At 55.5% G+C, this 13,328-nt stretch overlaps 1 protein-coding gene across 2 annotated transcripts in view; it reads right to left on the bottom strand.

The window, feature by feature from the left end:
• The window catches only part of cplane1 (ciliogenesis and planar polarity effector 1), an 885,738-nt gene that overhangs the window by 247,016 nt on the left and 625,394 nt on the right, over positions 1-13,328 (bottom strand). For both annotated transcript variants that reach the window (XM_087975286.1, XM_087975281.1), the window contains exons 17-18: positions 10,121-10,275; positions 8,911-9,128 (exon numbers count right to left, since the gene is read on the bottom strand). In XM_087975286.1, the coding sequence (XP_087831412.1) occupies positions 8,911-9,128; positions 10,121-10,275 (373 nt within the window). The remainder of the gene's footprint in view (positions 1-8,910; positions 9,129-10,120; positions 10,276-13,328) is intronic.

Genomic DNA, 13,328 nt, shown 5'->3' on the forward strand with positions numbered 1-13,328 from the left:
TTCCCCCTCACCACACTCACCTCCGTGTCACTGTGTTCCCCCTCACCACACTCACCTCCGTGACACTGTGTTCCCCCTCACCACACTCACCTCAGTGTCACTGTGTTCCCCCTCACCACACTCACCTCCGTGTCACTGTGTTCCCCCTCACCACACTCACCTCCGTGTCACTGTGTTCCCCCTCACCACACTCACCTCCGTGTCACTGTGTTCCCCCTCACCACACTCACCTCCGTGTCACTGTGTTCCCCCTCACCACACTCACCTCCGTGTCACTGTGTTCCCCCTCACCACACTCACCTCCGTGTCACTGTGTTCCCCCTCACCACACTCACCTCCGTGTCACTGTGTTCCATGTTCACCACGCTCACCTCCGTGTCACTGTGTTCCCCCTCACCACACTCACCTCCGTGTCACTGTGTTCCCCCTCACCACACTCACCTCAGTGTCACTGTGTTCCCCCTCACCACACTCACCTCCGTGTCACTGTGTTCCCTGCTCACCACGCTCACCTCCGTGTCACTGTGTTCCCCTTCACCACACTCACCTCCGTGTCACTGCGTTCCCTGCTCACCACACTCACCTCAGTGTCACTGTGTTCCCTGCTCACCACACTCATTTCCGTGTCACTGTGTTCCCTGCTCACCACACTCACCTCCATATCACTGTGTTCCCTGCTCACCGTGCTCACCTCCTTGTCACTGTGTTCCCTGCTCACCGTGCTCACCTCCGTGTCACTGTGCTCCCTGATCACCACACTCAAATCCATGTCACTGCGTTCCCTGCTCACTACACACACCTCCATATCACTGTGGTCTCTGAATCCGTGCTCACCTCCGTGTCACTGTGTTCCCAGTTCACTTCCGTGTCACTGTGCTCCCTGCTCACCACGCTCACCTCCGTGTCACTGTGTTCCCTGCTCACCACGCTCACCTCCGTGTCACTGTGTTCCCAGCTCAACGTGCTCACCTCCGTGTCACTGTGTTCCCTGTTCACCTCCATGTCACTGTGTTCCCTGTTCACCTCCGTGTCACTGTGTTCCCTGTTCACTTCCGTGTCACTGTGCTCCCTGATCACCACGCTCACCTCCGTGTCACTGTGTTCCCTGCTCACCACGCTCACCTCCGTGTCACTGTGTTCCCTGCTCACCACGCTCACCTCAGTGTCACTGTGTTCCCAGCTCAACGTGCTCACTTCCGTGTCACTGTGTTCCCTGCTCACCACGCTCACCTCCGTGTCACTGTATTCCCTGCTCACCACGCTCACCTCCGTGTCACTGTGTTTCCAGCTCAATGTGCTCACTTCCGTGTCACTGTGTTCCCTGCTCACCACGCTCACCTCCGTGTCACTGTGTTCCCTGCTCACCACACTCACCTCCGTGTCACTGTGTTCCCAGCTCAACGTGCTCACCTCCGTGTTACTGTGTTCCCTGCTCACCACACTCACCTCCGTGTCACTGTGTTCCCTGCTCACCTCCGTGTCACTGTATTCCCAGCTCAACGTGCTCACCTCCGTGTTACTGTGTTCCCTGCTCACCACGCTCACCTCCGTGTCACTGTGTTCCCTGCTCACCTCCGTGTCACTGTATTCCCAGCTCAACGTGCTCACTTCCGTGTCACTGTGTTCCCTGCTCACAATGCTCACCTCCGTGTCACTGTGTTCCCAGCTCAACGTGCTCACTTCCGTGTCACTGTGTTCCCTGCTTACCACACTCACATCCGTGTCACTGTGTTCCCTGCTCAACGTGCTCACCTCCGTGTTACTGTGTTCCCCCTCACCACACTCACCTCCGTGTCACTGTGTTCCCTGCTCACCACACTCACCTCCGTGTCACTGTGTTCCCCCTCACCACACTCACCTCAGTGTCACTGTGTTCCCCCTCACCACACTCACCTCCGTGTCACTGTGTTCCCTGCTCACCACGCTCACCTCCGTGTCACTGTGTTCCCTGCTCACCACGCTCACCTCCGTGTCACTGTGTTCCCTGCTCACCACGCTCACCTCCGTGTCACTGTGTTCCCCCTCACCACACTCACCTCCGTGTCACTGTGTTCCCCCTCATCACACTCACCTCCGTGACACTGTGTTCCCTGCTCACCACACTCTCATACGTGTCACTGTGTTCCCTGCTCACCACACTCACCTCAGTGTCACTGTGTTCCCCCTCACCACGCTCACCTCCGTGACACTGTGTTCCCCCTCACCACACTCACCTCCGTGTCACTGTGTTCCCCCTCACCACACTCACCTCCGTGACACTGTGTTCCCCCTCACCACACTCACCTCCGTGTCACTGTGTTCCCCCTCACCACACTCACCTCCGTGTCACTGTGTTCCCCCTCACCACACTCACCTCCGTGTCACTGTGTTCCCCGTCACCACACTCACCTCCGTGACACTGTGTTCCCCCTCACCACACTCACCTCCGTGTCACTGTGTTCCCTGCTCACCACACTCACCTCCGTGTCACTGTGTTCCCTACTCACCACGCTCACCTCCGTGTCACTGTGTTCCCCCTCACCACACTCACCTCCGTGTCACTGTGTTCCCTGATCACCACACTCACCTCAGTGTCACTGTGTTCCCCCTCACCACACTCACCTCCATGTCACTGTGTTCCCTACTCACCACGCTCACCTCCGTGTTACTGTGTTCCCTGCTCACCACACTCACATCCGTGTCACTGTGTTCCCTACTCACCACACTCACCTCCGTGTCACTGTGTTCCCTACTCACCACACTCACCTCCGTGTCACTGTGTTCCCTACTCACCACACTCACCTCCGTGTCACTGTGTTCCCCCTCACCACACTCACCTCCATGTCACTGTGTTCCCTGATCACCACACTCACCTCAGTGTCACTGTGTTCCCCCTCACCACGCTCACATCCGTGTCACTGTGTTCCCTGCTCACCACACTCACCTCCGTGTTACTGTGTTCCCTGCTCACCACGCTCACATCCGTGTCACTGTGTTCCCTGCTCACCACACTCACCTCCGTGTCACTGTGTTCCCTGATCACCACACTCACCTCCGTGTCACTGTGTTCCCCCTCACCACACTCACCTCAGTGTCACTGTGTTCCCCCTCACCACACTCACCTCCGTGTCACTGTGTTCCCCCTCACCACACTCACCTCCGTGTCACTGTGTTCCCCCTCACCACACTCACCTCCGTGACACTGTGTTCCCCCTCACCACACTCACCTCAGTGTCACTGTGTTCCCCCTCACCACACTCACCTCCGTGTCACTGTGTTCCCCCTCACCACACTCACCTCCGTGTCACTGTGTTCCCCCTCACCACACTCACCTCCGTGTCACTGTGTTCCCCCTCACCACACTCACCTCCGTGTCACTGTGTTCCCCCTCACCACACTCACCTCCGTGTCACTGTGTTCCCCCTCACCACACTCACCTCCGTGTCACTGTGTTCCCCCTCACCACACTCACCTCCGTGTCACTGTGTTCCATGTTCACCACGCTCACCTCCGTGTCACTGTGTTCCCCCTCACCACACTCACCTCCGTGTCACTGTGTTCCCCCTCACCACACTCACCTCAGTGTCACTGTGTTCCCCCTCACCACACTCACCTCCGTGTCACTGTGTTCCCTGCTCACCACGCTCACCTCCGTGTCACTGTGTTCCCCTTCACCACACTCACCTCCGTGTCACTGCGTTCCCTGCTCACCACACTCACCTCAGTGTCACTGTGTTCCCTGCTCACCACACTCATTTCCGTGTCACTGTGTTCCCTGCTCACCACACTCACCTCCATATCACTGTGTTCCCTGCTCACCGTGCTCACCTCCTTGTCACTGTGTTCCCTGCTCACCGTGCTCACCTCCGTGTCACTGTGCTCCCTGATCACCACACTCAAATCCATGTCACTGCGTTCCCTGCTCACTACACACACCTCCATATCACTGTGGTCTCTGAATCCGTGCTCACCTCCGTGTCACTGTGTTCCCAGTTCACTTCCGTGTCACTGTGCTCCCTGCTCACCACGCTCACCTCCGTGTCACTGTGTTCCCTGCTCACCACGCTCACCTCCGTGTCACTGTGTTCCCAGCTCAACGTGCTCACCTCCGTGTCACTGTGTTCCCTGTTCACCTCCATGTCACTGTGTTCCCTGTTCACCTCCGTGTCACTGTGTTCCCTGTTCACTTCCGTGTCACTGTGCTCCCTGATCACCACGCTCACCTCCGTGTCACTGTGTTCCCTGCTCACCACGCTCACCTCCGTGTCACTGTGTTCCCTGCTCACCACGCTCACCTCAGTGTCACTGTGTTCCCAGCTCAACGTGCTCACTTCCGTGTCACTGTGTTCCCTGCTCACCACGCTCACCTCCGTGTCACTGTATTCCCTGCTCACCACGCTCACCTCCGTGTCACTGTGTTTCCAGCTCAATGTGCTCACTTCCGTGTCACTGTGTTCCCTGCTCACCACGCTCACCTCCGTGTCACTGTGTTCCCTGCTCACCACACTCACCTCCGTGTCACTGTGTTCCCAGCTCAACGTGCTCACCTCCGTGTTACTGTGTTCCCTGCTCACCACACTCACCTCCGTGTCACTGTGTTCCCTGCTCACCTCCGTGTCACTGTATTCCCAGCTCAACGTGCTCACCTCCGTGTTACTGTGTTCCCTGCTCACCACGCTCACCTCCGTGTCACTGTGTTCCCTGCTCACCTCCGTGTCACTGTATTCCCAGCTCAACGTGCTCACTTCCGTGTCACTGTGTTCCCTGCTCACAATGCTCACCTCCGTGTCACTGTGTTCCCAGCTCAACGTGCTCACTTCCGTGTCACTGTGTTCCCTGCTCAACGTGCTCACCTCCGTGTTACTGTGTTCCCCCTCACCACACTCACCTCCGTGTCACTGTGTTCCCTGCACTGCTCTGTGTCACTACATTCCCTGCTCACCACGCTCACCTCCGAGTCACTGTGTTCCCCTTCACCACACTCACCTCCGTGTCACTGTGTTCCCTGCTCTGCTCTGTGTCACTACATTCCCTGCTCACCACGCTCACCTCAGTGTCACTGTGTTCCCTGCTCACCTCCGTGTCACTGTGTTCCCTGCTCACCACGCTCACCTCAGTGTCACTGTGTTCCCTGCTCACCACACTCATTTCCGTGTCACTGTGTTCCCTGCTCACCGCGCTCACCTCCATATCACTGTGTTCCCTGCTCACCGTGGTCACCTCCTTGTCACAGAGTTCCCTGCTCACCGTGCTCACCTCCGTGTCACTGTGCTCCCTGATCACCACACTCAAATCCATGTCACTGCGTTCCCTGCTCACTACACACACCTCCATATCACTGTGGTCTCTGAATCCGTGCTCACCTCCGTGTCACTGTATTCCCAGCTCAACGTGCTCAACTCCGTGTCACTGTGTTCCCTGTTCACCTCCGTGTCACTGTGTTCCCTGCTCACCACGCTCACTTCCGTGTCACTGTGCTCCCTGATCACCACCCTCACCTCCGTGTCACTGTGTTCCCCCTCACCACGCTCACCTCCGTGTCACTGTGTTCCCTGATCACCACCCTCACCTCCGTGTCACTGTGTTCCCCCTCACCACGCTCAACTCCGTGTCACTGTGTTCCCTGCTCACCACGCTCACCTCCGTGTCACTGTGTTCCCAGCTCAACGTGCTCACCTCCGTGTCACTGTATTCCCAGCTCAACGTGCTCACCTCCATGTCACTGTGTTCCCTGTTCACCATGCTCACCTCCGAGTCACTGTGTTCCCTGCTCACCACACTCACATCCGTGTCACTGTGTTCCCTGCTCACCACGCTCACCTCCGTGTCATTGTGTTCCCTGCTCACCACACTCACCTCCGTGTCACTGTGTTCCCTGCTCACCACACTCACCTCCGTGTCACTGTGTTCCCTGCTCACCACACTCACCTCCGTGTCACTGTGTTCCCCCTCACCACACTCACATCCGTGTCACTGTGTTCCCTGCTCACCATGCTCACCTCCGTGTCACTGTGTTCCCTGCTCACCACGCTCACCTCTGTGTCACTGTGTTCCCTGCTCACCACGCACACCTCCGTGTCACTGTGCTCCCTGCTCACCACGCTCACCTCCGTGTCATTGTGTTCCCTGCTCACCACACTCACCTCCGTGTCACTGTGTTCCCTGCTCACCACACTCACCTCCGTGTCACTGTGTTCCCTGCTCACCACACTCACCTCCGTGTCACTGTGTTCCCCCTCACCACACTCACCTCCGTGTCACTGTGTTCCCTGCTCACCACACTCACCTCCGTGTCACTGTGTTCCCTGCTCACCACACTCACATCCGTGTCACTGTGTTCCCTGCTCACCATGCTCACCTCCGTGTCACTGTGTTCCCTGCTCACCACACTCACCTCCGTGTCACTGTGTTCCCTGCTCACCACGCTCACCTCTGTGTCACTGTGTTCCCTGCTCACCACGCACACCTCCGTGTCACTGTGCTCCCTGCTCACCATGCTCACCTCCGTGTCACTGTGTTCCCTGCTCACCACACTCACATCCGTGTCAGTGTTCCCTGCTCACCACGCTCGCCTCCGTGTCACTGTGTTCCCTGCTCACCACACTCACCTCCGTGTCACTGTGTTCCCTGCTCACCACACTCACCTCCGTGTCACTGTGTTCCCTGCTCACTACACACACCTCCATATCACTGTGGTCTCTGAATCCGTGCTCACCTCCGTGTCACTGTATTCCCAGCTCAACGTGCTCAACTCCGTGTCACTGTGTTCCCTGTTCACCTCCGTGTCACTGTGTTCCCTGCTCATCACGCTCACCTCCGTGTCACTGTGTTCCCAGCTCAACGTGCTCACTTCCGTGTCACTGTGCTCCCTGATCACCACCCTCACCTCCGTGTCACTGTGTTCCCCCTCACCACGCTCACCTCCGTGTCACTGTGTTCCCAGCTCAACGTGCTCACCTCCGTGTCACTGTGTTCCCAACTCAACGTGCTCACCTCCGTGTCACTGTGTTCCCAGCTCAACGTGCTCACCTCCGTGTCACTGTGTTCCCAACTCAACGTGCTCACCTCCGTGTCACTGTGTTCCCAGCTCAACGTGCTCACCTCCGTGTCACTGTGTTCCCAACTCAACGTGCTCACCTCCGTGTCACTGTGTTCCCAGCATAACGTGCTCACCTCCGTGTTACTGTGTTCCCTGCTCACCGCTCTCACCTCCGTGTCACTGTGTTCCCAGCTCAACGTGCTCACTTCCGTGTCACTGTGCTCCCTGATCACCACCCTCACCTCCGTGTCACTGTGTTCCCCCTCACCACGCTCACCTCTGTGTCACTGTGTTCCCTGCTCACCACGCACACCTCCGTGTCACTGTGTTCCCTGCTCACCATGCTCACCTCCGTGTCACTGTGTTCCCTGCTCACCACAATCACATCCGTGTCACTGTGTTCCCTGCTCACCACGCTCACCTCCGTGTCACTGCGTTCCCTGCTCACTACACACACCTCCATATCACTGTGGTCTCTGAATCCGTGCTCACCTCCGTGTCACTGTATTCCCAGCTCAACGTGCTCACCTCCATGTCACTGTGTTCCCTGCTCACCACACTCACCTCCGTGTCACTGTGTTCCCTGTTCACCACGCTCACCTCCGTGTCACTGTGTTCCCTGTTCACCACACTCACCTCCGTGTCACTGTGTTCCCTGCTCACCACACTCACATCCGTGTCACTGTGTTCCCTGCTCACCACACTCACATCCGTGTCACTGTGTTCCCTGCTCACCATGCTCACCTCAGTGTCACTGTGTTCCCTGCTCACCACACTCACCTCTGTGTCACTGTGTTCCCTGCTCACCACGCACACCTCCGTGTCACTGTGTTCCCTGCTCACCACACTCACATCCGTGTCACTGTGTTCCCTGCTCACCACGCTCACCTCCGTGTCACTGTGTTCCCTGCTCACCACACTCACATCCGTGTCACTGTGTTCCCTGCTCACCACGCACACCTCCGTGTCACTGTGTTCCCTGCTCACCACACTCACATCCGTGTCACTGTGTTCCCTGCTCACCACACTCACCTCCGTGTCACTGTGTTCCCTGCTCACCACACTCACCTCCGTGTCACTGTGTTCCCTGCTCACCACACTCACCTCTGTCTCACTGTGTTCCCCCTCACCACACTCACCTCCGTGTCACTGTGTTCCCTGCTCACCACGCTCACCTCCGTGTCACTGTGTTCCCTGCTCACCACACTCACATCCATGTCACTGTGTTCCCTGCTCACCACGCTCACCTCAGTGTCACTGTGTTCCCTGCTCACCACACTCACCTCCATGTCACTGTGTTCCCTGCTCACCACGCTCACCTCAGTGTCACTGTGTTCCCTGCTCACCACGCTCACCTCCGTGTCACTGTGTTCCCTGCTCACCACGCTCACCTCAGTGTCACTGTGTTCCCTGCTCACCACGCTCACTTTAGTGTCACTGTGTTCCCTGCTCACCATGCTCACCTCCCTGTCACTGTGTTCCCTGCTCACCACACTCACATCCGTGTCACTACGTTCCCTGCTCACCACGCTCACCTCTGTGTCACTGTGTTCCCTGCTCACTCCGTATCACTACGTTCCCTGCACACCACGCTCACCTCAGTGTCACTGTGTTCCCTGCACACCACACTCACCTCTGTGTCACTGGTCACTGTCTTCCCTGCTCACCACACTCACCTCCGTGCCACTGTGTTCCCTGCTCACCGCGCTCACCTCCGTGTCACTGTGTTCCCTGCTCACCACGCTCAACTCCGTGTCACTGTGTTCCCTGCTCACCGCGCTCACCTCCGTGTCACTGTGTTCCCTGCTCACCACGCTCAACTCCGTGTCACTGTGTTCCCTGCTCACCGCGCTCACCTCCATGCCACTGTGTTCCCTGCTCACCACACTCACCTCTGTGTCAATAGCAGGTTGAGGACAATATAACGGAGGTGCAGGGAGGTACAGGCCATTAGGAACCAGCCCAGGCAGGGTGGTCCCATGCTCCTTTGCTGCCTCCATCAAAAGTTGAAAGGTCTCTGTCAGCACATCTGCATTGACCATTACTGCTGCTTTCAAAATCTCCTGGACTGAGAGAAACAACACATCTGCATCCCCATCCTCAATGGAATCTGCAAAACATGGACAGAAATGGGGAAACAGTAAATTTCATGGCACATGCAAGTGGCAAATCCATCATGGACTGCATCATACACTGTACTTTCTCCCAAGATCACAGACAGGTTCTCAGACACCGTTCAGAATGACCCCAGGGAAAGGAGCACCTGGCACAGTCTGTTGACAATGCAGTTTGAGCGATGGTGTATACCTTTCACGACAGAGGTGAGGAGCCCTGTACATTCTTCCCCCTCATCACTGACTCGACCCACCCATTTACCCTCCACCCAAATGCCCATGTACATTCTACCCCCATCACTGACTCCACACCCCCCAATTTAATCCCGCTCCCAAAGCTCCATATACACTCTGCCCCCATTACTGAGGTGGGGGAAGGGGAAATGAGGAAACTATTGAAGTCCACATTGATGCCCTGGGGTTGAAGTGTTCTGAGGCGGAAGATGAGGCGTTCTTCCTCCAGGCGTCTGGTGGTGAGGGAGCGGCGGTGAAAGAGGCCCAGGACCTCCATGTCCTCGGCTGAGTGGGGATCCGTGGATTTCACCAGTTTCCTCATTTCCCCTTCCCCCACCTCACCCCAGCTCCAACCTTCCAACTCAGCACTGTCCCCATGACTTGTCCTACCTGCCTATCTCCTTTTCCACCTATCCACTCCACCCTCTCCTCCCTTCATCCCCTCCCCCACTCACCTATTGTACTCTATGCTACTTTCTCCCCACCCCCACCCTCCTCTCATTTCTCTCTCCACCCTGGAGTCTTCCTGCATCTATTCCTGATGAAGGGCTTTTGCCGAAACGTTGATTTCCCTGCTCCTCGGATGCTGCCTGAACTGCTGTGCTTTTCCAGCACCACTCTGATCCCCCATCACTGACTGTACCCCTCATTTAACCTGCTAAAGAGAACGTATCCCACTGAAACGTCCAAGTGGTTCCTACTCTCTGCAATATTGAACCAGTTTTGGGTAGTGCTGATTCTGTTGTCAACTCACCTGTAGATTGTTTTGAGTCACTTCCTGATGCCATGGTGCAGCCATCCACAGGCACCACCCGGAGGTGTGCGAAGCCCAGCAGAGCCTGCAATTTATCCTGGAAGATTCGCGAGGGCTGCAGGGCGGCTGGTAAATGCAGCATTCTCCAGTTCCTTCTGAAACACCAATTAATGCAAATTCAAGCAAAACCAATTCCAAAGCTATTGCCATCCCCCAATCTTCCCCAAAGATAGGCCACACCCACTATCATACACTTACACAAAACGAACCACACACACACACACACTCACAGACACACTCACTCACAAACTCTCACACATTCACACTAACACGCAGCACTGTAATGGCTCCTGCACAACCCCACCGCCCTACTACTGGTTTGTCATCCTCATTCCAACTCAAAACCAGACAACTAATGATATCACTGCGACAGGGTGGATGGAGATATCACTGTGACAGGGTGGATGGAAATATCACTGCGACAGTGTGGATGGAGATATCACTGCGATAGAGTGGATGGAGATATCACTGCGACAGAGTGGATGGAAATATCACTGCGACAGAGTGGATGGAGATATCACTGCGACAGGGTGGATGGAAATATCACTGCGACAGTGTGGATGGAGGTATCACTGCGACAGAGTGGATGGAGATATCACTGTGACAGGGTGGATGGAGATATCACTACGACAGGGTGGATGGAAATATCACTGCGACAGGGTGGATGGAAATTTCACTGCGACAGTGTGGATGGAGATATCACTGCGACAGGGTGGATGGAGATATCACTGCGACAGGGTGGATGGAGATATCACTGTGACAGGGTGGATGGAGATATCACTGTGATAGGGTGGAATGAGATATCACTGTGACAGGGTGGATGGAGATATCACTGCGACAGGGTGGATGGAGATATCACTGCGACAGGGTGAATGGAGATATCACTGCGACAGGGTGGATGGAGATATCACTGTGACAGGGTGGATGGAGATATCACTGCGACAGAGTGGATGGAGATATCACTGTGACAGAGTGGATGGAGATATCACTGTGACAGGGTGGATGGAGATATCACTGCGACAGAGTGGAGGGAGGTATCACTGCGACAGGGTGGATGGAGATATCACTGCGACAGAGTGGATGGAGATATCACTGCGACAGGGTGGATGGAGATATCACTGCGACAGGGTGGATGGAGATATCACTGCGACAGGGTGGATGGAAATATCACTGCGACAGTGTGGATGGAGATATCACTGCGACAGGGTGGAGGGAGGTATCACTGCGACAGAGTGGATGGAGATATCACTGTGACAGGGTGGATGGAGATATCACTACGAAAGGGTGGATGGAAATATCACTGCGACAGTGTGGATGGAGATATCACTGCGACAGGGTGGAGGGAGGTATCACTGCGACAGAGTGGATGGAGATATCACTGCGACAGGGTGGATGGAGATATCACTGCGACAGGGTGGATGGAGATATCACTGCGACAGGGTGGATGGAAATATCACTGTGACAGGGTGGAGGGAGGTATCACTGCGACAGGGTGGATGGAAATATCACTGTGACAGGGTGGAGGGAGGTATCACTGCGACAGGGTGGATGGACTTATCACTGCGACAGTGTGGATGGAGATATCACTGCGACAGAGTGGATGGAGATATCACTGCGACAGGGTGGAAAGAGATATTACTGTGACAGGGTGGATGGAGATATCACTGCGACAGGGTGGATGGAAATATCACTGCGACAGTGTGGATGGAGATATCACTGCGACAGGGTGGAGGGAGGTATCACTGCGACAGAGTGGATGGAGATATCACTGTGACAGGGTGGATGGAGATATCACTGTGACAGGGTGGATGGAGATATCACTGCGACAGGGTGGATGGAGATATCACTGCGACAGGGTGGATGGAGATATCACTGCGACAGGGTGGATGGAGATATCACTGTGATAGGGTGGATGGAGATATCACTGCGACAGGGTGGATGGAGATATCACTGCGACAGGGTGGATGGAGATATCACTGCGACAGAGTGGATGGAGATATCACTGCGACAGGGTGGATGGAGATATCACTGCGACAGGGTGGATGGAGATATCACTGCGACAGAGTGGATGGAGATATCACTGCGACAGAGTGGATGGAGATATCACTGTGACAGGGTGGATGGAGAGATCACTGCGACAGGGTGGATGGAGATATCACTGCGACAGAGTGGATGGAGATATCACTGCGACAGGGTGGATGGAGATATCACTGCGACAGGGTGGATGGAGATATCACTGCGACAGATTTGATGGAGTTATCACTGCGACAGCGTGGATGGAGATATCACTGCGACAGGGTGGATGGAGATATCACTGCGACAGGGTGGATGGAGATATCACGGCGACAGAGTGGATGGAGATATCACTGTGACAGGGTGGATGGAAATATCACTGCGACAGGGTGGATGGAGATATCACTGCGACAGGGTGGATGGAAATATCACTGTGACAAGGTGGAGGGAGGTATCACTGCGACAGGGTGGATGGAAATATCACTGTGACAGGGTGGAGGGAGGTATCACTGCGACAGGGTGGATGGAAATATCACTGCGACAGTGTGGATGGAGATATCACTGCGACAGAGTGGATGGAGATATCACTGCGACAGGGTGGATGGAGATATCACTGTGACAGGGTGGATGGAAATATCACTGTGACATGGTGGATGGAGATATCGCTGCGACAGGGTGGATGGAGATATCACTGCGACAGGGTGGATGGAAATATCACTGCGACAGTGTGGATGGAGATATCACTGTGACAGGGTGGATGGAGATATCACTGCGACAGGGTGGATGGAAATATCACTGCGACAGAGTGGATGGAGATATCACGGTGTCAGTGTGGATGGAGATATCACTGTGACAGAGTGGATTGAAATATCACTGCGACAGGGTGGATGGAGATATCACTGCGACAGAGTGGATGGAAATATCACTGCGACAGGGTGAATGGAGATATCACAGCGAAAGGGTGGATGGAAATATCACTGCGACAGTGTGGATGGAGATATCACTGTGACAGAGTGGATGGAGATATCACTGTGACAGAGTGGATGGAAATATCACTGCGACAGGGTGGATGGAGATACCACTGTGACAGAGTGGATGGAGATATCACTGTGACAGTGTGGACGGAGATATCACT

Source organism: Chiloscyllium plagiosum, unplaced genomic scaffold, assembly GCF_037043375.1.
Source record: "Chiloscyllium plagiosum isolate Xiang-an unplaced genomic scaffold, Cpla_swu_hap1 HiC_scaffold_2, whole genome shotgun sequence".
NCBI classification, from domain to species: Eukaryota; Metazoa; Chordata; class Chondrichthyes; order Orectolobiformes; family Hemiscylliidae; genus Chiloscyllium; species Chiloscyllium plagiosum.